Genomic DNA, 27,060 nt, shown 5'->3' on the forward strand with positions numbered 1-27,060 from the left:
GTTGCTTCATATTTTTTTTCTGAAAAAAAAATCCGAGAACCAACAAATTAAATTAGTGTGGCCTAACAAAATTTGTCTAAAGAGATCTCCAATCTAACATCAGCTGGTATAATTCACTCCAGGACCTGCATATTTGGGGGAAGCTGCACTAGAGTTCTTTTAAACACACATTTAGTTTGAAAATGGCAGATATATGTAACCCTTCAGATAAACGTTAAAGGCACCCAAAGCAATTTTAGGGCAGTACGACTTGATTTTCAAAGTCAATTTTCTGATCATGTTTTTATGTTGAATCAAACTACCCCATTGCATAAAGATATCTTTGAGACACAAATGCAATGTCAATGATGAAAAACTGCAAAACAGTTGCTTTTTTTTGTATCATAGCTATAGGCTGGTTCTAGCTATTTAAAGGTGGTACCAAAAAATAAAGGGACTTCTTGCATGGCCTTTTAGAGGCTATTTGAAATGCTTTAAGTATGAAAGAAAAATGTGTTAAGAAATGGCAGTAAATGTCAATATCAGACAGATTTTCTCATCCAGAATAATATTTTGGTATTGCTGCCCTGAAATTGCATTGGATGCCTTTTAATGCTGAGGTCGCATTTCTCAACCGGGGCCCGGCCGGGCAGCTTTCAGGAATGAAAAGTACCAAGTAAAACACAACACAAACGAAAGTTTAAAAGATAATCAGAAGCAATACCATTTGTGTATATTCCTGATAAGAATTGTTGATTTTTTTGTTCATACAAACAGCCCGGCCGGGCCCCGGTTTGGAAATGTGACCTCAGCATAATGGAGGATAGGTGTGACAGGTTCATTAGTTGTTGCGACAGTTGATGATCAGAGTCCAAACACCCTGTCCAGGTTGGAGTATCTCTGCGACTTCCACAGCTTGTACTTGTTGGTGTCAAAGTAACTCTGAATGACAGCATTGCCTGTGTTGAAATAAACAATGGGAAAATGCAACACTGTAAGAAAGTTGGGGCAAGCAAAACATACATGTGTACAATGTATGCTTGAAGTGCCAGTTATCATTAATCATCTGTAATATGGCTATATTTCTACAGCCAGAAAACACAATATTTTGTACTCTTTGCATTGAATTTCTTTATATATATAAAATGCCTACTTTTTGTAATTTCATCTCTGCTTAGTATCCATCATGATTATAAAAAACAAAACATGAAAAACTTCAGATCTGCAATTCTATCCATGGGCATGGGCATTATTTCTGTATACATTTCAGAAGGTTTTTCTGTTTGTTTGAGCCTTTGTTTGTTAATGAAATATATACTTAATCTGCCTGCTGGGTGCTTTTCGTATATCTGTCATATATAACAGCATATTTACCTTCGATAGACATCTCTAGTGGAGCCTCAAATCTAACAATGGATGGTTTCATCAGCTCCTGCAAGCACTCAAACAACTGGGGGAAAAAAGAAGAATTTTTCAAATCAGAACAAGGAGTCAGAAAGTACAGATTTCTGGGAAGCATGCAGTCCTCAGCTTTTCTGAATTCCCCACAAACATGTCTTGGCAAAGGCCCTCCCTGACAGTTATAGTACAGTCAAACCTGCTAAGGTGACCACCTCTTCAAGCTGGCCAACTGGCCATGGTGACCGCTTTTTCTCGGTCCCAAAAGCATTAAGCAACCTGTCCAAGGTGACCACCTGTCCAACGTGACCGCAACTGCCCTGAGTTGGATCTGCTAAAGGCCCTATACCTGCCCATGTGACCACATCATTTTCGATCATGTTGAATATTGATGATAGATAATGAGAAATCATGGAGAAACCAGTCAATTTGCCTTGACTGCTGATGCTGTTTTTGTTCAAAGTAAATTGTTCCATGTACCACCCTCCCCACATGCATTCCCCACACATCTGAAGATGCTTACAGCATTTGACATAAAAACATCTCGACTTGGAAACCATTTATGTCTCAGTCATGTTGTGAGGCGACCCTCTTCAAGGAGACCACCTGTCCAAGGTGACCACTTTTCTTTGGTCCCCTGGGTGGCCAGCTTGGACAGGTTTGACTGTGTGTATTAAGAGAAATGATCAAGGTAGAGCTAATGTAAACAATACTTACATCAATGCCCACATATTTGGGATATCCCATGACATTACAGCCCATGATGTGTATAACTGTAGTGTCAGGTTCCATCTTACTCATCAGGCTCCCTAGTGCCTTCCAGAAACTGTGTAGTAGGAACAAAACAGATTATTACATGTGTATCATAAAAGTTCACCTGTGTTGGTAGTTACATGGGGGCCCGCAAGCCCTTTGCCGTAGAGTGTAATCGGCCGTTTTAATTCTACGTAGAGCGTAGACGGACCGCTCTAATATTTTTGCATAGAGCGTATTCGGCGTTTTAATTCTACGTAATGCGTTGTAGCCACTTGGAATTTATCGTGAAGCGTAATCGAGAGGTTCCGAATTCTGGGTCATTCAGCGTAGAGCGTTGTCGGGACCCCCCCTTGCAGGCCCTCTTACATGTTTCAAGGCAAAACTGTTGTTCCAACACAAAAGGTAGACCAGCCACTCTGGTCTTCCTCAGTAGACTGACCCGGTGAGGCTTGCCTAAATGTGGCTTCTCTAAGTGTGATATCAACACATGGGCCAAAGGCATCTGGTAAGTTAAGTGAAGGCTGATTTACACATTGTTGACGTCACACTTCAGAGAAGCCATGTAACAAGTCTCACTGAAGAAGACCAGAGCTAGAGTGACTACTGGTCATTGTCAAAAGCTCTAGGTGAGAACAATTTCACCTTTAGTGTTGGAACAAAAGTTATACCTTGAAACAAAACAAAACAAAACAGAATATATTACTACGTAGCCTGGTCTCCAAACATATGAGCTGAGTCTCTTTTGTCTCAAATACTAAATTCTAATGCAGAGAGGAGAAAACAGCAAGCATTTAAAGCATCTACTATGGACAGATTTCAAGAATGCAGCAATAATCATTTGGTATATCTCAATTGAAGAAATCGTTGTACCATAACTTATAATACTGGGTAAACTTAAGTTCATCCAACAAGTTCCTCTAGTTTGCATTCCTCAAGACATTTTTCCTGTCCTTACCAAACCATGTCTCCGTGGCCTCCCTTCTTCAGTTTGGCGACTGTCGTCACCTTGTTTTTCTTCAGGTACAGATGAGCTGGACCTCCCTGAACAACACAACCATACAGTATACAGTAACCTTCAGTATGTAATGTACTACAGCAACAAAACTGGCCTATAGAGCCCCCATCACACTAACCGACCTCCCCACAAATCATCATGGTTCAGAGTAGTGGAAGCTTAGCTGGTGTTTGTTGAGACCAGCTTGTTTTTCTGAATGTTTCAAACCGTTGAAAAAATTTTGGAGTGGACAAGAGGTTGACTAGGGGAAGTGTTTTTGGTCAGGGGTAAAATTTGACTCAAATTCGATATGATTTGAATAGAAAGGTGTGCATGGACTAAATCTGCTAAGTCAATGCTCCCAAACTTCAGAGAACCTTTAAGTTTATTGACTGGTGGTCGGGGGAAGGTTCTGAATGCATGACAGGGGCTAATTATATTTTAACTAAGGCAGGCATGATTTTGTAGTGTGCAATTGAGTCTTCATATAATACATGTATATTATAGGATGCTTTCTCTGTGATTTATCTACAAGAGCTACGTGAAAATTTTAGTTTCCATCCAACAACAGTACTGAAAAAGCTGCTACCAGCAAAACTAGTCTGGTGTGGTTAATGTAAGAATGATATGTATGCTGTGACCAATGTACATGTATGTGTATGTTGTGATCATGATAGTTGACTAGAAGACTATCTGCCCTGTCATTAATAGGTTACATGAGCCATTAGTAAATAATTAACGTACCTGCATGTACATCAGCAAGGATTTAGCCTTGCATCCGGGACAATAGCTGGTCAACTTGCTTTGAATATCACCTGTTAACAACATTGAATTAGGTTATACAGAGAATGGTGAAGAAACATCAATGTTGTCTCAGAGCCATTTACATTTTACAACATGCAAGTTGTTTCAATCATGACATTTTGATCAACTAAGGATGAATTTGGCATCAGCTGAGTGTTTGTCTTTCATGTTGTGAGTGCAAAGAGGTTACTCTAGCTCTCTCTCTCTTTCCCTCTCTCTAACCTTCGTAGATAGAGGAAAAGCACAATGTCATACGATTTACATTTGTAGAAGAGTTAATAATCTTACCCAGTATCTTTTCAAAGCTGTCATTCTGGTGGTCCTGTAACAGACAGATAGGTACACAGTCATGTAGTAGATATTTTTTTTGCAAATGATACATGTAATGGTGTCTTTATGAAGATAATATTGTTAACAGGATTACAGCAGAACTAAAATGACTATTGTACATTGTATGTTTAAGTAACATACTTACATAGGGGACCACCAAGACAGAAGGATCTTCCTTCACAGTCAGAGGCAGAAACTTGGCCTTTGGTACAGTGGAGGATATCAGCTGCAACAAGAACGTCAAGTTGAACGCAACAATCACAGCGAAATTGTAACACTACATGTATGTACTGTCTGTCAGAGTATAGTTGACCAGGGTTCTAGACAGCTCAATTTTTTCGTCAGCCCAGGTTCATGTTCGTACGTGGCGGGATATAGCTCCAGGTCCAGGGCAAATTTTGGATTTTCATGGCATTTAGAAATACAGTTTCCCACATTTTGAGGGGTAAATCATGTGGCTAAAAGTGGCTGTCATCCTTTGGATGTTTAAAAATTTATATTTTACCCAAGATTTTTTTTACTAAACCCTTGGAACGAAAAATCATTCCTGTAAATATAATGATTATCTTAAATTAGTCTTAGGCTAGGACTTTTTCAACGATTGCAGGAACTTTGCGGCATTTGTCCGAAAAATTTTGAAACCCATCTGTCAACCTTGACAGACAAAATTGACAAAAACCTTGGGTACTTTAAATTTACTTTATCCGTCCACTGGGGTGTTGTGGGGAGGGACAGTTGGCCACTGTCTATACCAGAATCAACAATTATCATAGGGTAATAAAAGTCAAGTCCGGTAATTCTGTTATAACCGTTTTGGATTTTAAAGGATCTGCAACCTGCATCTTGTGATATTTTGTTTGACCCTGACTCAAGAACATCATATTCAATCCTACCCTTGCAATATGACCTCAATGAAAAGCGACCTGTAGGTCAATTTGAGTGCATTGCACTTCATGAATAAAAAAAATACTCATTTCAAACAAATATCTAGACTCCAATCCATTTCATTAATTGTAAACCCTTCTCAATGAATTTTCATTCATCTTTATTTATTCTTCTTTGCAATTCCTATTATAAGCACAGTGTTCCATATTCTTTTGGCCATTCATAATTGATGTGATAAATTATACAAAATGTACAATTGGTACATGTACATGTAGTCGTAATGTTAGGGTTGATAAGATGATTGTGAATAATCTGTTTCTATTGTCCAAAATTTATCTGTACAATGGGTATTTACTGTGATAGTAAACATTTGAGTTTGAATCAGCTTTCTATTACCGACTTCAAATTCCGAGTTGAGTCAAACGCAAAAAAGTTATTTATGACCGTTTTGAGAAAACATAATAATACTAAATTGTCCATTTTTTAAAGACAACTTTTATTATTTTTCTGACTCGAGTGCAGCAACAAACATTGACAAATTATCTGCCTCTCCCAACAAATGTGCCGAACAAAAGAAGAGAAGTCACACATGATTGTATGACATATTATATTGTGAAGATGCACAATTCTGACATTTTGGAAATATTTGTTATGTCCACATAGACAAAGAACATGTAAGAGAAAACAAATGTTTGGCAGAACAGTGCCCCAGGGCAGCGATAAATAAGGCTGTACCTGTCTAGCCTATCTCTGAGAACAGACAACTTGAAGATTTCATTGTGCTGGTAAAGTTCACTGGGCAAAGATGATGATAATGAACGTTCGCTACTTGGTTAATCCGTATTTAAAAAAAAACAAAAAAACTTCCACATGCAGAAAGGCAATGAAAATTTTTCTGTCAGTGAAGGTTAGACATCCAGGAAATAAGATGTGTCAAAAAAACAGATATTCAAGCAACTGGATATGATTTTGAAATTGGCCAGACTTTTCAGGTACGATGTAGCATCCACTGCGGACCCTTCGTCAGTGACACTGAAGTAACTGTTTTGATGAAACTTTTTCGTTTGGTAAAGAAATAAAGGACGATTTTGATCCAACCCCTTAAAAAAAAAGTGCACTCACTCAGTTAAAGTCTAGATATTTTTGCAATGATTCTTTGAGCTGACATAAAAAAACATGTGTTGGAGGCAACATTGCCAATTTCTTTGAGTTTCAAAGTTCCTGTGAACATTTGGCACTCAAAGACAACAGGAAAAACCTAAGTTAGTTACCACCAGTACTGATAATTATGTGACTGTCAGCAACTGATCAGTTACTGTCTTATTTCAGTAACATTTCAGTAAAAATAGCTTACTGAGTCATGACTGTAGTGTAACTGACTTAGTACTGATGCTTCCTAAGAATTATTCTGACTGATCTCTTAATGATGGTTACTGTCTTGAAAGTACTGAAATGCTACTGACAAATTTCACCACAATCTCAAATGTGTCTAACATTATAATAGCAAATAGTATTATATGTTAACAGATGGAGTTTTGTGCTTACCACAACTCTGGGAGGAGTGGGGAAGCCTCGTGCAGCGAGAGCCGCCTTCTCTTCCAGCTGTTCCCCCTTCCAGCGCAGACTCACAATGTCATCCTGGTACCCATCAATGTTCAGCTGGAGTTTGTCTCCTAATAGCACATATTAAACGGGACAAGTTAGTACTAACATTACGTACATATTCATAGGAAATTCAAACTCTACTACAGTAACTGGATAAATTATGGACTCCGAGATAGTTTCCGGATGTTTTGAGTGACATTCACCACAGTGACTCTTCTTCAGCATCACTAATGAACTAACAGAACTGTTAACACATATAAAAAACAGTTAAAAAGGCTCATATAGTCATTGATATGTAAAAAAGTTAAGGTAGTTCCATATGTTTTAAATTGGTTTATGTAAAATTGAAATCACATTGAAGGAAATCCTGTACAGGAGTCCTAGGGAGTAAACCCTAGCACAGAAAATCCAGGGAGGATCAAAACACCCCTGGCCAGTGATTTTCTGTATACAACTAAATGCTATTAATACTGGTAATATTTCTGTATCAGTCTCACTATGGATATCAAATTCAGAATAATACCTGTAAATAAGTCCTAGGGAGTGCACCCTGGCTGAAAAAGCCAAAAAAGTGGCCCATGTATCCTTGTGTGAATGTGTCTTAATTGTTATGTTATGTGCAATAAACTCATTAAAAATAATAACCAGGACAGTTATGTGTTCTCTCAGGAATAACATTTGGATTCACATTGGATGTGGCGTCGGGTGGTGTAGTGGTTAGAGCAATCGACTATGAACCGGGGAGACCCGGGTTCGATTCCGAGTCGTACCCGGTACATGTCTGAACATGCGCCCCGACGTTGTGCCCTTGGGAAAGGCACTTTACACGACTTTCCTCTCTCCACCCAGGTGTGAATGGGTACCTAACTTCGGTTGGGGAAAGTCGTATTGAGGTCACCTTGTGGCGCCGAATGGCAGCCGCACAGACCCTTGCGACAGTTCCACAAAAAATAATTGTGGAACAAATATGTGTGTCGTGTATTATTTGATTGTTGAAATTTGTATTGATTATTATGTGATACCCTGCATCAATTCAGCCGTATAAAGGCTGTGACTGCACGGGTACTGTTTGGACAATAAAAAACCTAAGGAGCTTTCTATTGATTCAGAAGCAATCAGCTTTCTATTGAATTTTAGCTCCATGATCCAACTTTAGGAAGAATTCATGGTAAACATACTTTATCATCCAAGAATAATCGTGATACAAAGTCATTACATCTTGTTTGTTTTTTTACGTCATTGTAGTCTGTCTAGGACTTTGACGTCATGTTTCAGCTGACTGGTTGGACCTGCTCCAGATTAACCAATAGCCAGTTGTAAGTAATGTCCACGGGTCACGCTTCTTTGGATAGGACTTCAAGATGGCCTTTTGTGTAGAACCCCGGTGATACAATACTGGTCTGCACGTGTTTTACCACGTTTTATCTTCTACATGGTAGGCAACGCCACAACTCTGCGGGCTACATACAGCCTACTAGAAACAACTTTGAAACTTTATTCAAATTTCCATCAGGACCACACTATACAATACTCAATACACTTAATACAATTACTACACCTTATACAATACAATACTGTAACAATAATTCACTACTGTAACACTAAACACAATACAATACAATTACTACAACAGGCTTAGCTGAAATCGATGCTTAACAATTACCAAATTATTGTATAATTTACTATAAACTCTCAAATAAGACAATTAGAAACTCTAATACTGGTACTATTTCTTGAATTTGATGAGCAATATAATATAATTATGATATTAATATCTGTATTTAAAAAGAACTTTAAAATATTTGTATGTACCTAGACCAATTGTCTTCAATGTCACAGTGCTTAATTTTGCATAGTGACTTTGGGTCACAATGACAAAGAAGATATGATGATGTTGTATTCTTGTGAGATTGTGTGGCATAATGGTTGGATATTTGGCCCTGGATTCGAATCCACTGACATGCCCTTTGCAAAAGGCACTTTATTCTGCTTTCCTCACTTCACTCAAGGGAAATTGAGTCCATAGCTAAAGTCAGTTAAGGACATCCCTTGGATAGGACGTTAAATGGAGTCAAGTGTCTGGGAAGAGCCACTCTCCACGCAATGTTAAAGAGCGCACCACACTTTCTTAAAACAGTAGGGGCATGCCCTGGTGTGCGATGGCCCAAAAACTACCATCTGATGATTCAATACAGACTCCAGGAAGACTATAAGAGTGAAATTTAATAATGAGAATCCTAATAAAACAAACAAACAAACCTATCTTCCACTCCAAGTCTTCGTGTTCCGGAGTGTCCTCTGTCCAGGGCTGTTCACGATGTTCTCTCTTCTCTTTACGATGTTGGAGGCTGACCAGGGAATCTGAGGACATGAAATGATAAAAAAGAATGCAATCTTACTAATAGACATTTTTGCAGCATAGATACAATAGAATATATGTTACTTAGCTTGACAAGAGTACAAAGAAAAAGGGAACAAAAATTGTAATGAATAGGAGGAGCTAGGAAATAAATTGGAAACGTGAAGTGTTCTCAGTTCATGGCTGACTCAACAGTAAGCTTTAAATAATACTATTCACACCACACATCACAGTTACTGTAATAATACTATTCACACAGTTCACCCTATCTGGTACACAGAACGATACATGTGCCCAATTCCTATATCTGCCTACATTAGGTCAATTTCTTCACACTGTACTTCATTCCAAAAGACCAAATCACCCATACATGACAGTCACTACATTTTATCTCACATATTGTTATCAATAATATTTTGTAATCATAGTTCAGTTTTGTAGTGCTGTTGTTTTATTGACATACATTCTACCATGTATGATTGTTGGCTAATAACCTCATTCATTCATTTATTTTGTACAAAGTGTACATTCATTCACGCAACCAACTATTCCCATCTTGGCCCCTGTCGGCTTTTTTAAAAAGCATTTCTTTCTTCTTTTACCTCCACAGCAAACAGTGCAGTAGGTAGATTGTCGGGGAGACAGAGAGTTCTCGAGGTGCAAATACTGCAGATCCTCTGGAGTGCTCTCTCCAGATTTCTCCTCAGTTGGAGATACATGTTGCCTATCAGAAGAGACCTCATTTTGCTCCGGAGTTTGTCTTTTCTTTTCTCTTGGGCTGAGACCTGTGAGAAATGCTGGGACTTGAAGAGGAAATGACACGCTGCACTCTGCTGTGTTCATGTAAGGAAGTAGGTTTTTACATCCAAGAGAAGACTGAGTATGTTGAGGCATGGCTTGCCTGTCCTTTGTTAGTCCTGGACTGGGAGTTCGAGGGGAGATATTCCCTGTTGACGTATTCTTGGTTCTTCTGCTTGAGTGGACAGAAATCCGACCGCTTGAAAGTCCTGCATTTGAGTTCGCTTGCCTTGTGTGTCCGCCTGGTCTTGGGCTTGGCGAACGCGGAGTTTTAGCCGATTTAGGCCTCGAAATCGACCTAACATGCCTCCTTTGTTCTCGAACCGCAATCGGCGATGCTGACTTCGGAGAAAGCTCTCTCGAGCGCGCCCTACGTCTAGTAGTTCTTGATCCGTGGGTGGTTGGTTGAAGAAAATCTCCATTCCTGGCTTTCGGATTCAACATTTTTACCTTGCACCGTCTGTTGTGTGCGTCTGCAGAGGCTCAAGTCTCCAGCGACTCTAAAAGAGCCAATAAAATGAGTAGCCATGACAAAGACAGGTGTAATAAACTGTTCAACTGAAGCTGGCATTTGTCCATTCAGACAGCCCGGTTCCAGAGGCAGTGTAGTATTAATGATGTGGTATTCATGTGTCATTTACCAATTTATCTTTTGTAAATGTCATTGACTTAATTACTCTCCCCAGACCAGAGAAATACAAAGTGCATAACCGAACACCTCAAGGCACATGTGTAGTAGGTCGAGCCTGGTAGGTCGTGTAAAATTCAAAGCATGAATTTGATAGACTAAGTACATTCTTTATCACATGATACAAGTTTTGAATAAAAAAACGGAGAAAAAAACATGTAGCAGGGTAAAATCATTTAATATATAGCTGTCTGTCTGAGGTCAAAAGTGCAGGACATAAATTTTGTATCTCATGTCAGCTGGGTAAGGGCACAAGCTATCAAAAGAAGCCGGGCAATAGTTACTGTTGTAGTAGTAGTATTGGCTGGTGCATAAATTTCCACCATTGGAATAAAAGTATGTAATTTGTTAAAAAGAATACTATATGCTGAACTATACATTTGTATGGATTTCTTGAACCAATTTGAAATATTTGTATGGTTTTGTTTATTTAGTCAGGTTGGCACAGAAGATTGTGTAGAGGCAATGATGAATTTCATATTCCTTAACCTATATACCTTTTGAAAATGTCAATGTGATCTAGTCTAGCTTGTACCTGAAAGTAAGCTGTACAGAGTGTCCATATGAATACAAAGGGGTCACCATACACATGTATGGGCACGTGTTCAGAGATCTAGAGAGAGCACATCGGCAGAACATGATGCACCAAAAATGCCATTTCTGTTGGAATTTTTGTTGCAGCAGAATTTTGTCCATTGCATATATTTTCGGACACAACATTTGAAAACTACAATAGCATGTAGCCTCCATAACATGCCAAAAACTGGGGGGGGGGGGTCTTTGGGAGCTTTTAGGTACTATTTTCTGATTGCATACAGACAACATAGCCAGCCTGGTTGAATTACCCCCGTTTTTTAGAACTGGGCTAATCAGAAAACAGCCGAAGACCACCAAAACCCCCAGTTCTATATGCCTGCTAGATAGGCTAGATAGCATGTCACCCTTTAAATATGCAAAGATCTGCAAAAGTGCTATGCACGGATTTTTCACAGGTGCAGCACATTATACCAACGTGCCAAGAGGACGTTGAACTAGAAAGAGGACGGTGGTATTTGTCAAACGAGACAAAGAACTATGGAGGACCTTTATGATGCCACCTGACCAGGTGGATAAATTGAACTGAAGTGACGTGACATTGTCAGTGTCCAGTGACTCATCCCTCAGCACAGGTAGTAAACCTGTCAGCCAGGTGACTCACTGGAAACTTTATACCTGGGCACAAAAAAGGTCAGCTGTAATGTTTATTGTTGGTGTCATAGTAGCCTGCAGTACAGTGCATTACCGTAGTTAGGCGCCACACCAATTTAATTTGTTGGTTCTTGGATTTTTTCAGAAAAAATATGAAGCGATAGGGCGAAAAAAATAAAAAATAAAAACAGGCCTAGGCATCCTATTATAGCCCCAAATGCTACGAAATGAGCCTTGAGGTGAACACAAAAGGCTGGGTTAATATTCAAACAATGAATTTTGAACTTTTAATCAAACCACTGCATTGATAGATGGAAAAACTGTAACAACTAGGAAGAAAGGGACTTTGTCAAAAAAGAATTCGCTTCATATACAATTTGGCATCATTGGAAGGCATTCAGCACCAAGGACAGACATATGAGTAGAGATAGTAAAGAAACAATTTGACATCTCTTATAAACTTAACACAGCCCTGGCAGAAAGTAGAACTTTGCTTCATATACAGTTTGGCCACCATTGGAAGATATTCAGCACCATGGACAGGCATAAGAGTAGAGATAGTAAACAAACACTGTGATATCTCTAACCAACTTAACACAGCCCTGACTGGAAGTTGAACCTAATTCAGTATACAGTTTACCATTGGAAGGCGTTCAGCACCAAGGACAGACATATAAGTAAAGATAATAAAGACACACTGTGGCATCTCTAATTCAACTTAACACAGCCCTGACTGCAAACTGAACCTAATTCAGTATACTGTTAACCATTGGAAGGCATTCAGCACCAAGGACAGACATATGAGTAAAGATAGTAAAGAAACACTGAGGCATCTCTAATTCAACTTAACAAAGTCCTAACTGGAAGTGGAATTTGCTTCATATACAATTTGGCATCATTGGAAGGCGTTCAGCACCAAGGACAGACATATGAGTAGAGATAGTAAAGAAACACTATGACATCTCTAATCAACTTAACAAAGTCCTGATTGGAAGTAGAATTTGCTTCATCTACAATTTGGCATCATTGGAAGGCATTCAGCACCAAGGACAGACATATGAGTAGAGATAGTAAAGAAATACTGTAACAATCAACTTAACAAAGCTCTGGCAGAAGGTAGAACTTTGTTTCATGTACAGTTTAGCTACCATTGAAAGGCATTCAGCATCAAGGACAGACATATGAGTAGAGATAGTAAAGAAACACTGTGACACATCTAACCAACTTAACACAGCCCTGACTGGAAATTGAACCTAATTCAGTATACAGTTTACCATTGGAAGGCATTCAGCACCAAGGACAGGCATATAAATAAAGATAGTAAAGACACACTGTAACATCTCTAACCAACTAACATAACAAAGCCCTGCCTGGAAGTAAAACTTTGGTTAGTATACAATTTGGCTACCATTGGAAGGCATTCAGCACCAAGGACAGACATTATGTGTATAAATAAAAACTTGTCTCTAATGAACTTATGAAAGCCCTTAGAAAACAAAGAAGACATTCACTTGGAATAATTCTTAAATGGCAATTGCTTTTGAATTATTGCACCATTGTACATAACTGTATATTTCACTAAACATGTAATTTTGTATATTGTAATATGCATTCTATGTATGTCTAATAATTTTCATCTTTCCCCCAGGGTGTCCCTTAGTAACAGTCTTTGACTAGTTGGGACTCCCTGGCTTCTTTGTAAGCCAAATAAATGAATAAATTAGTACCTACAATGGTAGGAAAAAATATAGTACATTCTCATGTCGACTATACTAAAAACTAAATGTTGTGTAATTCAAGTACTTTGTTGTTATAGAAAAGTGCATACCTGAGATCTTGCTACTCTTGCTTGGGCTTGGCGAACTTTGTCCTTTGACCTTTCCCCCTTTCTGCTGACCTGCTGTGGTGCTGTCTGCAGTAAGAGATGACATTGACCCTTGACCTCTTGTGTTATTGGCTGCATCCTCTGCTGACACCTGACCTGGTTTCTTATTGGATGATCCATCTGATGACCCTTGACCCTTTTCACCTTTGCCCTCCTGGGTCTGGGTAGATGTTGTTCCAGCGCTATCAGGTCGTGCCTGGCCAAATTTTCGGATCAAAAGTGGCGACCTTTCGCCAACAGGGTCGGCCAGCTTTGCTCTTCTTGGTGACCTCTGACCCATCCTGGGGCTGGGTACTGGTGATGCCGTGTTCCGAGATGGTCTTTCGTGTAGGACTGCTTTCTTCACAGTCAAACAGTGACGTCTAAACTTCCTGCATCAACGGTGAAGATAATACTAGTATTAACTGACAGTGCAGTAACTAGAGTATGTCGGCAGAATGTACTACACCTGCGTGAAACCCGTAATGTATTGTGTATAGCACTTCGACGGAACGTCTCGGTTGTATTCGCGCATATAAAGTTAACACTCCGTCTGTAGTTTCCAAATGTTATGTAGGAAAAAATATTGTCTGCAACAGGCAAAATTCTAATGCAATGTTGAAGAAATGTCCCAAGAAAACTGTGAAAAATGTTTTTTTTTTGCAGGCTCAGTACGTTCTGCAGATGTGCTAGTAACTGGTACATTGTTGTCTGATCTTGTGCCCAGGGACTGATCTCATGCCCGGAGTGCTGTGAATCGGTCGGCCGTTAATGTTTAAGCATCACTTATGACATCATTATTCACCATTGGTACGGCTATGGCATCATATCCAATATGAAATAGGAACTTCAGATTGGTTCTCTATCTGGCTTATGATGATATAGTGTGGCAATCATGCTGAATCGGGCTAATAATACAGTTACAGAGCAACCCTACATGTGTGTCATGCAAGAAACTTGCAATTAAAGAAACGGGGTAATGATACTGGTCTAAATTACAAAGCTGTCAAAATGACAATTTTTACTGCAGAATAAATACAGCTTTTAGGCCAACTCAAGTTGCTATCATCTAAATATAAATCATATTAGGAACATGCTGAGATAATAGGGACTGCAACCAAGCAATGAAACATCACAAATATAAATACTCGAGTAGATGCAAGTTTTTCTTTATCAAGAGAATGGTCTAAGGATAAAATTTCTAGCAACTTGCAGTACAAGAAATACTCATAATTGCTTTCCTTGTCCTTCAGTTTGAAATTTGTTGTCCCAGAAATTTTCTTAGGAATTCTAAGTGCTGTTTGTTGTAGATAACTGTTGTCATGCAACACCAGAAAACAACCACATACCTCTGGATGAGCCGTGCCATTCGCTGCTCTGTCTCTAAGTCTTTCCGCGTCCGATAGCCACGGAACCATCTACAGGTAAACAAACACAAACAAATTATCAAAGCATTGTTATCAAAGATGAATAATATCTAGTTTCTTACTGTGAAATGGCGAGCAACCATAAAAAAACTTTACGCAGCAAACTTTCAGTATCCTAACAAACTTTCAATAGATGAACCTGTAACAAGTAAACAAAATCTGCTGTTTGAAATTAAACAAGTGTATGTAGACATTTTAAGGGGAACTTTTAGGTTACAACAGGTTACCTAAACCTATTCTTCTCATATAAAAACTCATACTATGGCAAGCCTTACCTGCAGTGTTTACATGATTTATAATGGGGAAAGAACTGGGCGAGTTGAAAGTCTTCAAACATGTTGGAAAGAGTCTTTTTGCATCTTGCTTTTCACAGTGCAAAAGGACTAGTCTGACAACATATATCATCAGAAAAGTCTAATTTAGGCACTATGTAATTGTAGAGTTACCAAAAAGTATTTTAGGGAGATGGCATTTTTTGGAAAACTTTTTTTCCAGTTTCATGTACCAAACATCAACAATATTTGAAAAAGAAGGCCGTTTCACTTTGAAATCCTGGAAAACAGTTCTAGCAAAATCACTTGTGACATAGGAAAAACATTACAGATTGTAATGTTACTAAACACTTTTCCTTGAATATAACATGGGACAGTCCACTCAAGAGCGACACTATCTATCATTTGCAATTACGGGTATCATTTTTTCTGCTAGTGACCAAGCCATTCATTATTTTGTACCATGGCTACAAAGATAATCATTTTTCTAATTGGCCATAATCACTACCATTAGGCATAATCAGGAAAGGTTATGCTATGTCCATGGTAACTGGTTGAACAGGTTTCAAAAAGAACACCAGAGAGAATGATGAAAATGTAGGAGTTTAAAATGGTAAGGTTTTTTAGGCCATAGGGACAGTGGGTTGTTATATTAGTCCACTCCATGGTGTCTAATACTAAGTAAGGCACGGTATTAGAAGGTGGAGCCCATCCTTCTCTTTCCACTGCCTTTTACCTCCTCAACTGAAGTCAGGTTAACCTAAGATCACGTCCTCCGAGGCTCTGGCCTGGCTGTAGGCCTGGGTAGTCCATGGTAGTTGGAGATAATACAGAGCCAGACATCCAGGCTACTGAAGATCCAGGACTCAAGAACTCAGTACATTATACAGTGCCGATTCATAAATTCCGCTTAAAGCCAACATGTGCCAGCAAGTCGTGTACGTTGCTATGTACATGTACTGCCGCAAATTCACAACACCAGCTTTGTATTCCTGTGATTTTGTAGCATTTTTATTTTTGGCCAGAATTTTTTTTATTTGCCCACGCGCACTACATGTAGTTTGGGGGTCTTTAGAGGATGTCATCCATAAAATTAAGTTGGTGTGGCCTTAGCCTAAATACCATTTAGTCTTTTAGCACCACTAAAAATATTTAATGTGACATTGTATGATTGTACCTTTGAATGATAACTGCTGCTAGTACCAGCTGTTTCAGCTCTGTTGCTGTGTATGTCCGTTTGGGCTCTTCTGTGATGTACCCATCATGCGTGGTAGCAACGGTCTCACCTTTGAAAAAAAGACAACAGAATAAAGTTAACAAATGCTCCTGCAGTTCCAATCACATCTTCCCTAACCTAAGAGATACATACCATCCAAATTTCGTGACCCTAGAATGTACAGATCACGAGATATCAAAACTGGAAGTTCAGCTGCAGTACCATAACAAGTCGCCAGGGGGTCCAAAATCTAATCATTTAGAAGTTTCTTATCAAGACCTACCTACCTACCAAATATCAAAGACTTCTTGAGTTATCGTGTTCACACGCACAAACACACACACACACACACACGCACACACACACACACACACACACAGACACACACACAAAGACACACACACACACACACACACACACACACACACACACACACACACATACACACAAATGTCACTGAAATGAAAAAGCATGCCATATAGTGAATAGAGGACAAAAATAGGTTAACTAGCATAAACTGACAGAATATAATAAATTATGTTTAAAATTGCTACAAACATAATTTATTTTAGCCTGTATTTTTAAGATGATAATATTTGATGCTGTTAATCATTATTCCTTCAAAGTTGTGTGACATTGACTGTGTAACAATTCATAACCAACCATTCTTGTTCCCCCCATTCAACAGGTGTCTGTCTGCTGGTCTCTCAGGCTGCAGTACTGCATCTTGTTGCATGGTGGTGCTGCTGTTACCATTTGTACCTTGAAAAGAAAGTTTTGCATTAAAAAAACATGTTTCCAGCTATCCCATGACCCTAGCTATGGATAAAACCCTATGTTCTTTCTAATATTAAATTCTTGGAGCTTACTTAAGGAAAGTTAGAGGACAACTTTTTCTTGATCAAAAAAATGATTTACTTGACACTTTTATTACAAACTGACAGTTGTATCTGTAGATAAAACAATCTACTTTTATATACAATGCATATTAACCAAGAAAAATATTATTTTATACGTGTACTAACCATTTGTACCATGACCATTTTCTGTTTCTTTCTGCTGCAGTACTGGTTCTTGCTGCAAGGTGGCACTGTCATTACCTGAGATCAACAAGATTTAGAATATCAAGAACAAATTATTTTAAGACAATGGCTTAAAAAACAAAACTTCTAAAACCTGAAGTAAACTCTTCTTACTAAAACTACAAAAATACAGTCAATTTTAGGAAATATGCATGACAAACAATAATCTCAGAAAGGTTCACGGTAGCAAAAGTACACGGTCTGAGAAAAATGGACGTGTTCACGGAACTATATATTCACGGTGGTGACAGGTGTAGGAAAAAGAAAGTCCAGGAATTATTTGTTGACTGTAATGATAAGTTCATGGTACAGAAGTAACAGTAAAAACAGTGAACATAACAGTAGAGTGAAAAAATCTGTAAATACAGTATTTTCCTTTCTGTGAAACAGGTGTTCAAATAAAGGTAGCAATGAAGTTCATTCACCCCTTTGACCTAGTTTTTAGATTCAATTATCTCAATCATCATACGAGTGTGGTATTGTATTACATTATGTTTTTCTTTCTTGTTGCCCCTCTTGTACAAACAGTAACCCATTAAGGGCTACTATTGAACTTTTTTTTTTGAAAGAGAAGCTTTCTCAAATATTGAAGGAGCCATCCAGCAAGCATTAAAGGTTTCCTATCAAACAATATCAGTAGTTGATACAGCATGGTTTTATATGGCTTAAGGGTCATATTTCATTGTCAGCCTCCATCTGTTTTTTAATGCTATCTAATATAAAAACATTGCATCTCGTTTAAATCGTCTATTTTGACTCACCTGTATTTGGCTCCTCATTTTTAGGTGTTTTGCTTGTCACTGCTGAGACAGCACTGAATTTCAAAGTTGAAAAGAAAAAAAATTGCTGATTTATGAATGAGTCTTAATTTACAAAAAAGTAATAAGTAATACATGTATATAAGTGCACTGTTATGTAGTAATAATATCTATAAGGACATTTTTTTATAATAGTACATTGTAAACCATAACACAATGTACAACAAACCATTTTTGTTAGCGTTAGTGCTATAAGTTACTGTAGTTACTGTTACCAGTATATAGTAACAAAAAATCTAAAGACAATATCATTTTGTTTTATATATAGTATATAACATATACCATAATACAGGTACGGCAAACCCTTAGTGTTAGTATTACTGTTTTATACTATTAGTTACTATTGGGAAAGAAATATAAAGACTGTGTTTACTGTATAGTATAATGTACACTCTAAATACAAGCATAACAAACAGTTACTAAAGAAATTCCTCTTGGATCTTTTAAGTACAACAAACAGTAGGTCTGCTTAAGGAATAACACAGGTGATCTAAACACAGGTGGGTTTCCCACAGGTGAGACAAGAACAGGTGTTAACAAGACCCAATCCTCGAGGCAAACACAGTAAGGTCCACAGTAAGTAAATTTTATGGATGACATCAACGCGCACATTAATTAAGCATGATTTTCAAGAAAAAAAAAAAAGAAATTTTGTTGCCTTCTGACAGTGGTCAATATGCTGAATGTCTATTGTAACAGTTGCCATGCCGGAAGGTGGATGGCAGATAACTATGAAGAGAGGAGACAAGAAAAGGCTCTGATTTAATGTTTTGTTTCTTACTTTCATGCAGTGATATGTGATGCTGGCTGTGTATATGTGATGTTCCCACTGAATCAAAACCATTTGTACAATGTGTTTGTGAAGATTAATCATCCAGGATAATACTAATAAGAAAAGTTTGAATCTTTACTATCATTACCTCCGGGGAAGGAGACATCCTTCCGTGAGGAGGTTTTACTATTGTTCGAAACATTTCTGTCAGCAGCTGTTTCTCGCGATCGGCTGGACGGATTGGTCTGTTGTTCGGTGTACGTATTGCTATTGGGCTGCAGATGATGCAGAACGTTTTTGTTTAATTGTATATGTGTTTATGGGCGTCGAAATAAAAGGTTTTTAAGTGCTCCGGACACCCCCGCCATGCTGAAAATGGAATTTACCATGTTGTTAAGGAATGGGGAGGTTTCAGTTTTGGGTCTTACCATTTAAAAGGGGTCAAACAGAGGGGTGTCTGCTTCCGATATGTATTTTGAAATATTATCGCAGTTGTATCTCGCGTTGGGGTAGACTGGACTCGGTGTATGTTCTTCTAATGGGCTGTAGATGGTGCAGGTTTTTTTGTTTTTATTGTATATGTGTTTTGGGGCGTAAAAATCTGAAAATGGTTGCGCGCGGCGCTGGGCTGGCTGCCAGCGCAACTTCCGGGTGGGCCAATGGGTCAGGGGTCAACGCCGTCTTGCGCAATCTTGGATGTTTTCGGCGTATAGTACGACTTCTTAACTTACAAATACCGTGGTATACTGTATCAGACGTTCTCGACATGCATTTTTACCGTGGGTACATGGTATGGGCTGCAGATGAAAATGTTGACCAGTCCTGTATTAACACAACCAGGAACGCTAAATCTAACACATAAAATTCAACACCATCAACTATACAGAACAAACAACATGGAAAAATATACAATAAAAAGCCCAGAGGTATAAAATCTCTGAGATTTTACTTGTTTGTTAATTAAAGATTAATCATCCAGGATAATACTAATAAGAAAAGTTTGAATCTTTACTATCCAAAAGGACAACAACCGCCAGCCTTCTATGGACTTCCAAAAATACATAAAAATAACATCCCTCTTCGGCCAATTGTTTCCAGCATAGGATCGGTGACTTATCAACTTGCACGGTTCTTAGCCAACATCATTGGTCCTCTGGTTGGTAAATCAGAACATCATGTAAAAAACAGTGAAGACTTTGTCAACAAAATCAAGGATATTTGTGTTGAAAATGATGAGATTATCACATCCTACGATGTATGTTCACTGTTTACCTGCATACCCCCTAAAGGAGCTGTTGAAGTGGTAAGAGAATTCCTTGAAGCTGATGACACCCTGAAAGAGAGATCTAAATTGTCAGTCAACCAGATCTGTCAACTCTTGGAACTTTGCCTTGAATGTACATATTTTACTTATGATGGCAAGTTTTACAAGCAAGTACAAGGTTGCGCTATGGGTTCTCCCGTATCTCCTATCGTGGCCAATCTCTACATGGAGAAGTTCGAACTTAAAGCTATCAATAGCTTTCCTGGTACCCCTCCTGCCAACTGGTTTAGATACGTGGATGACACATGGTGTCGGCTCAAGAAGGGATTGGCGGACAGTTTTTTCGAACACATTAACAAGGTTGACAAACATATCAGCTTTACTCAGGAGACCAGTCAAGATAACACACTACCTTTCTTGGATGCCAAACTACATGTAGAGACAGACGGTCACATTGAGGTGGAGGTTTATCGTAAACCTACTCACACCGATCAATATCTCATCTTTGATTCTCACCATCCCTTGGAACAGAAACTTGGTGTGATAAGAACCTTGTTTCATCGAGCAGACACCTTGATTACTTCGGCTGAAGCCAGAGCCAAGGAACATACTCACCTCAAGAAAGCTCTATCCAAGTGTGGATATCAACAATGGACTTTTAACAAAGCACTTAAGCCTTCCGACTCATCTAAGAAGACGTCAAGAAACTCACAGTTAGACAGGACTAAAACAGTCAACATTTCCATCCCATACATCCAAGGAGTTTCGGAGAAGATAAGACGTATCTTACACAACTACAACATCGCCACCAATTTCAAACCATGTCGCACTCTCAGACAGATGTTGTTTCATCCAAAGGACAAACTTAAAAACTGTGTGAAATCGGATGTCATTTACAGACTAAAATGTGAAGATCATCAATGCAAAGAAACGTACATCGGGGAGACCAGTCAGCCGCTCAAGGAAAGATATAAGCAACACTGCAGGGCCAGTAACAGTGGATTTTCTTCGGCCATATGGCACCATCTGGACAAACATAAAGGACATTCTTTTCATCTTGAATCAACGGACATCTTGGACCGGGAGGCGCGCTGGTTTGAGCGTGGAGTCAAGGAGGCGATTTATGAAAGACTTTATAAACCATCACTCAACAGGAAGGGAGGACTTAGAGTTGAACTTTCAAGTACATGGGATTCTACTTTACAGCATATCTAGGGACTCACTTATCTTTATCATTACATTAGTTAATACTTTACCATGTGTATTGCATATAGAATCTATAGAACGCTTGTTGCTAACTTATTATTTGTTTATTTAGAACATAAATACTTTTAGAATTAACGGTGCCGTTCCGAGTTCTACCGCAATTTTGAATATTTCACTGATGAAAGATGCCGGACGGCGTCTGAAACGTCTGACATTATTTTCTTATTTTATCCAGAAGTAAAGATTCAAACTTTTCTTATTAGTATTATCCTGGATGATTAATCTTCACAAACGTACTTATAGGTATGGTTCATTTCAACTTCAGCAACAACTTAAAACGTAGCAGGTCTCGAAATACTTGGACGAAAACTAACTTAAATGAGCTCAATATAATGTGGAAACGAACAAGACGAATACAAAAGTACAAGATCACCTTGAATAAAATGACACAAAGGCATGGTTGGGTATTTGTTGATATTACGGTAATGACTATCAGAAAAGCATTCCCTGACTAGCAAAACTAAATAAAGTCAGACGAAATAGGGCAGCAATGGCTTCTCAATAAAAGGTAAAGTAGAAAAGTGGTAAAAATTGATTTTGCTTGATCTACCTCCAGGGCGTGGGTGGTTTTTATCTACTTGGTGCTGTTCGGGTAAGAAACAGGATTAGTTTCAAACCGAAGGATTTAGACACAGCAGTATACAGATCGATCAAGTTATCTTCTTAGATTGAATATGCATATAGAAAATGAGAAGTTCGTGTTTCAATTTTACTAAACAGTTTTTATGGTAGCCTGTCTATGTTAGCACATGATATCAACTTGAAGGTTACGGTAATTTCCAGCCAAATTATTGCGTGGTGATTTTTTTTGGTAAAGAAATTTCACCAAAAAATTTCAGTTGTTTCTAAATGCACTTGATCCGTTGTTCAAGAAAATTGCTGGATGAATGACAAATATGACAATAGTTGGACGAAAGACAAAGACACCTTAAAGGAAAGTTAAATTCCACCATATAATTTCATTGACGAATTTGTACAATGATTGCGTCCAATTTTTAAATTGTAGGAACCTTGTTTTTTTTGGCCTGCCTTGTTTTTTTTTTCTCCCGCTCGCATTAGATTTAGAGTCTGCAGAGGATGTCATCCATAAAATTTACTTGCTGTGGCCTAAGGTCCACAGGTCGTGGTAGCCACTATAAACATACATGACAATCTGTGTGTTGTATATAATAACTGACTGTGGTGCTGGCATTTGCTGTGATAACATGGAGGAAGAAAAGGTCAGGTTAAATAACTGGGTATAGTGTGCTTAATAAACACCCACTAGGGCTGTTCCATTTGATAAATATCAGGGGTAGGACGATAATACTAGTACCCAGGGAGAAATTCGTCTTATCTTACAGTAGCGTTTCAGTAATTGCCAGTATCATGTCAGTAATGTCAGTAACCGTAAGTAAGGGATCAGTCTGGATAATTCTTGAAGGTAGCATCATTACTTGAGAGTTGCATTACCATCGTGACATTTTAAGCTACTTTACTGACATCTTATTGAAATGAGACTGTCAGTAACTGGTCAGTTGCTGACAGTCAAATATCAGTACTGGAGGTTTGCTAAGGGTGTTCCATTTGATAAATATCAGGGGTAGGACAATAATAGCCACCAGTGCAGGGAGAAATTTGTCTTAGTTACTTGTAACTTACAGTAGCATTTCAGTAATTGCCAGTATCATGTCAGTAATGTCAGTAACCGTAAGTAAGAGATCAGTCTGGATAATTCTTGAAGGAAGCATCTGTGAGTACTTGTGAGTTGCATTACCATCGTGACATTTTAAGCTACTTTACTGACATCTTACTGAAATGAAACTGTCAATAACTGATTAAAAAAAAGATCAAAGATGTTATAAGCTTGAAAGAAGTAATGTCATACTCCATAATAAGGATGTTACACTGTTCATGTATCCAAGGAGCTCTAACCTCCTCGATGTATCCTACAAATTATAATAACTGTCAGTTACAGTTAAAAGTTCCCCCAAAGAAGCTGTGAGATCTTGTTATATATCCTAGCTGATTGCTTCTAACTTCGTTGGACCTTGTAGAAATAGATACACATGATCAAAGGAACTGAAGCTTGAGAAATCTCCTTTTATAGTCACACAGCAGTTCTCAATTCTTTTGAATCCTTGTAATCAAATTTAGGGTGCTCATAAAAGGGCTATAACCTAATAAACTTGTAATAGAAAGCATTTTATATAACGCCCATGATTAGACTTATACAACAATTTCACCCTTACTACTACATGTAGTAGGTAGTCTGAATTATACAATGGATTGGCTGAAAAAATAGTCATTCAGAAGAAAACTGCAAACTTGACAAAATTTTCTAAAATTAAGTGTTGCCAAGATGGATGGAAGGAGGTCATTGGTGGCCAATGCTCCAAATGGGGCCAATGGTTGCCCTTGTAAGTAAGACTAAGTAAGTAAGTACTTAAGGCCAAACTTTCCCATTTCTGTAAGGCCACACCAAGTAAATTTTATGGATGACGTCCTTTGGAGACCCTAAATCTAATGCGAGAGGGCGAAAAAAAACAAGAAAGGCCCTGAAAAACAAGATGCCTAGATTAGAAATAAACTAAGAGACGATAAATGTTAGGACACAAATTGAATGAGGTGACACAGTGTAACAAGCAAGAAGTCTTTTATTCATCATCAAAAAAGCAATGAATCAGGTGGAACAGCAGTTATCGTCCTGTCCTGTTTTTTTCATCACATTTTTGCAGGCCTGCAGAAACAAAGCATGCGCTCTTTACCCATTTGGCGTTACGGGTTTCACGTCAACCTAACGATTTGTGGCACTGTCATGACTCTTTGGTCATAGTTACAGGAAGTGGAATTTCTTGTTTTTTTTCTAGGAACAGGCCCAAATCAATGCGCGCGCGGACGTCATCCATAAAATTTACTTGGTGTGGCCTAATAGCTATATAGTAGAAAAGATAAGAACAATGAGGTTAGAAATCTAGATTTTTTTAAGTCTCCTTGATGAAAACATCTATTTTCTTCTTGCGCAAGATAAACAAATGGAGTTTTTTTTTAAATCTAGCAATAATTTTTATTTGCTTTCAAATCGTACTGGAAAAAAAGGAATGATGACAGTCATATAGGTACATGCACCAGTTTTCATCCAGACATTTAAAAGCAAATTAACCCTTCAAGTTATAGGGTTAAATCACTTTTAAATGTCTGGACGAAGGCCTCAGGTGCTACAAACACCCACAAAATTGATATTGCCACTATGGTAGGTAATTCAGTAACTGTCATAACACCCTTATAAATAGGATTTAGTTCAGTTGTGTAACTTAGGCCATGTTGATTTGATTGTATGAATGACATCCATGTGCGCATGAATATTCGTCAGTTTCCAAAAAAAAAAGTTTTTGACCATACTGTAAATTATACAAGGCAGCTGCAAAATGAGCAAATATGTGCCGTGAATTGCAAATAAAACACAGGAAAACGATACGTGGAATGTCGTAGAATGCCATGTAACAGTTACATCTGCAGTATAGGTTGGAGCGATAAAATTTATTATGGGAGCCAGACTAGTATCGGGCCGTTAGCCCGTTCCCTTCGGTCCCCAAAAGCACTGCGCCCGCCTATCCAAATTACCGCTACGGGAGAATTGAGTCCGGTGGGAGTTGGTCCATTTTTGTGATTCAATTAAAATATTCAGAGTGAAAAACCGCCCCATTTGTATCTTCATTGTACCTTCTTAATTGTACAGAATCGTCCGACAAACAAGATAGTAAAGAAAGAACCGGACCAGTGAAGCATGATGTGGGCGCCAATACACATCAGGCAATTCACTGACATGACAACCTACACGTATATTCTGTTTACAAAATGTGTGCCTAAGGCCACACCAATTTAATTTCTTGGTTAACGGATTCGCCGCTTCATTTTTTTCTGATTTGCAAATAAAAATAAAAATTCAGAATTAAATGCAAGATGCTCATATTTTGCCCTGAACAGTTGAAAACAGTCCTTTTCTTGCTACTTGTTACAGTCATCCCATATTTCAATGCAGTGGTATCATCAAAAGTTCAAAATTCATTGTTTAAATTTTGAACCAGCCTGGTGTGTTGACTTCATGTCTCCTATTGTAACCATTTTGGGCAATAATAGGATGCCTAGGCCTGTTTTTATTTTAATTTTTTTTTCGCTCGCCCGCTCCATTATTTTTCTACAAAAATCCGTTAACCAAGAAATTAAATTGGTGTGGCCTAAGCAAGGAATGTCCTTGGAATATATGATCTATGAGTCCAAATTTCGTGTCCTTGCATATTCCACAGCGAACAAACAACAACAAAACTTCTCTTTAAACCTGACGAATTTAAGAATTATAGCTGGTGACTTTTACACCCCACCAACGTTAAAATGAATAAAAGATTAGCCTTCATAGCATGCCAAAAACTGGGGGTTTTGGGGGTCTTTGATTCGCTATTTTCTGATTGCATATAGACAAGCCGGCCTGGTTGAATTACCCCCGTTTTTTAAATTAGAAAACAGCCGAAGACCACCAAATTCCCAGTTCTATAAGCCTGCTACGGAGGCTAATAAAAGATCTTGTCTGGCCATGCTGAAGACTTACCTAAGCTTTGCTGCTGTGTTCTTTTTCCGCTTTGAGGCAGCCGACCCCATAGTGTCGTCTGAGAAACAAGCGACGTCTTTTCTGACAATTCCCACCCCGTCCTTGGTCCTACAGACACTTGTTGATCCTATGTTGTTTACGCCAGCAAGTTTACGCAGCCTTCCAACTCTCTGGCCAGGGCTCTGGCGGCGTCTCCAAAATATCCCACTGTAATATAACTGTCTAAGCGCGATTTTTATACATTTATTATAATTTACAAACGTCTGGTAGCGCGCTGCACGCGGCTCCCTCAGAAAAGTCCGAATGTTGAATCACCAACCCTCCGACAACACAACACGCCCGCGGCCCCAATTTAACTATGCTGACTATTAGAAGTTGATAAGGGACCGTTCATTTTTAATTTGTAGGGTTTGGGTAATGGGTGGGTTTATCTTTGCATTTAATGTTTGTATCTTATCGATAAGGCCACAGCAAGTAAATTTTATGGATGGCATCCTCTGCAGACTCCAAATCTGCACTGGAAGAGCACTAATGCGATAGAGCAGGCGAAAAAAAAAAACAAGGCGAGCCGAAAAAAAGCCTACAAACAGGCCAAAAATAACCCAAACCTCTGTTGTGTTGGGTGAAAAAAAATTCCAGTGCAAAAAAGAAACCCCGATAAAAAAAGCCTAAAAACACATCAAAAATAACCAAGACCTTTGTTGTGTTTG

At 38.5% G+C, this 27,060-nt stretch overlaps 1 protein-coding gene across 1 annotated transcript; it reads right to left on the reverse strand.

The window, feature by feature from the left end:
- Nucleotides 1–690: 690 nt before the first annotated feature.
- On the reverse strand, nucleotides 691–26,470 carry LOC109482662. The gene is made up of 16 exons (XM_019785485.1): nucleotides 26,351–26,470; nucleotides 18,407–18,459; nucleotides 17,589–17,663; nucleotides 17,227–17,325; nucleotides 16,525–16,633; nucleotides 14,998–15,066; nucleotides 13,613–14,040; nucleotides 9,011–9,112; nucleotides 6,692–6,819; nucleotides 4,407–4,487; nucleotides 4,220–4,253; nucleotides 3,872–3,942; nucleotides 3,089–3,174; nucleotides 2,095–2,203; nucleotides 1,354–1,429; nucleotides 691–938 (listed from the first exon to the last, which is right to left on the reverse strand). Exons 1-16 carry the CDS (start codon nucleotides 26,398–26,400, stop codon nucleotides 844–846), a joined length of 1,665 nt encoding a protein of 554 aa, XP_019641044.1. The 5' UTR covers nucleotides 26,401–26,470; the 3' UTR covers nucleotides 691–843.
- Between the last annotated feature and the right edge of the window lie 590 nt (nucleotides 26,471–27,060).

Source organism: Branchiostoma belcheri, unplaced genomic scaffold, assembly GCF_001625305.1.
Source record: "Branchiostoma belcheri isolate BF01 breed outbred unplaced genomic scaffold, Haploidv18h27 scaffold6, whole genome shotgun sequence".
NCBI lineage: Eukaryota > Metazoa > Chordata > Leptocardii > Amphioxiformes > Branchiostomatidae > Branchiostoma > Branchiostoma belcheri.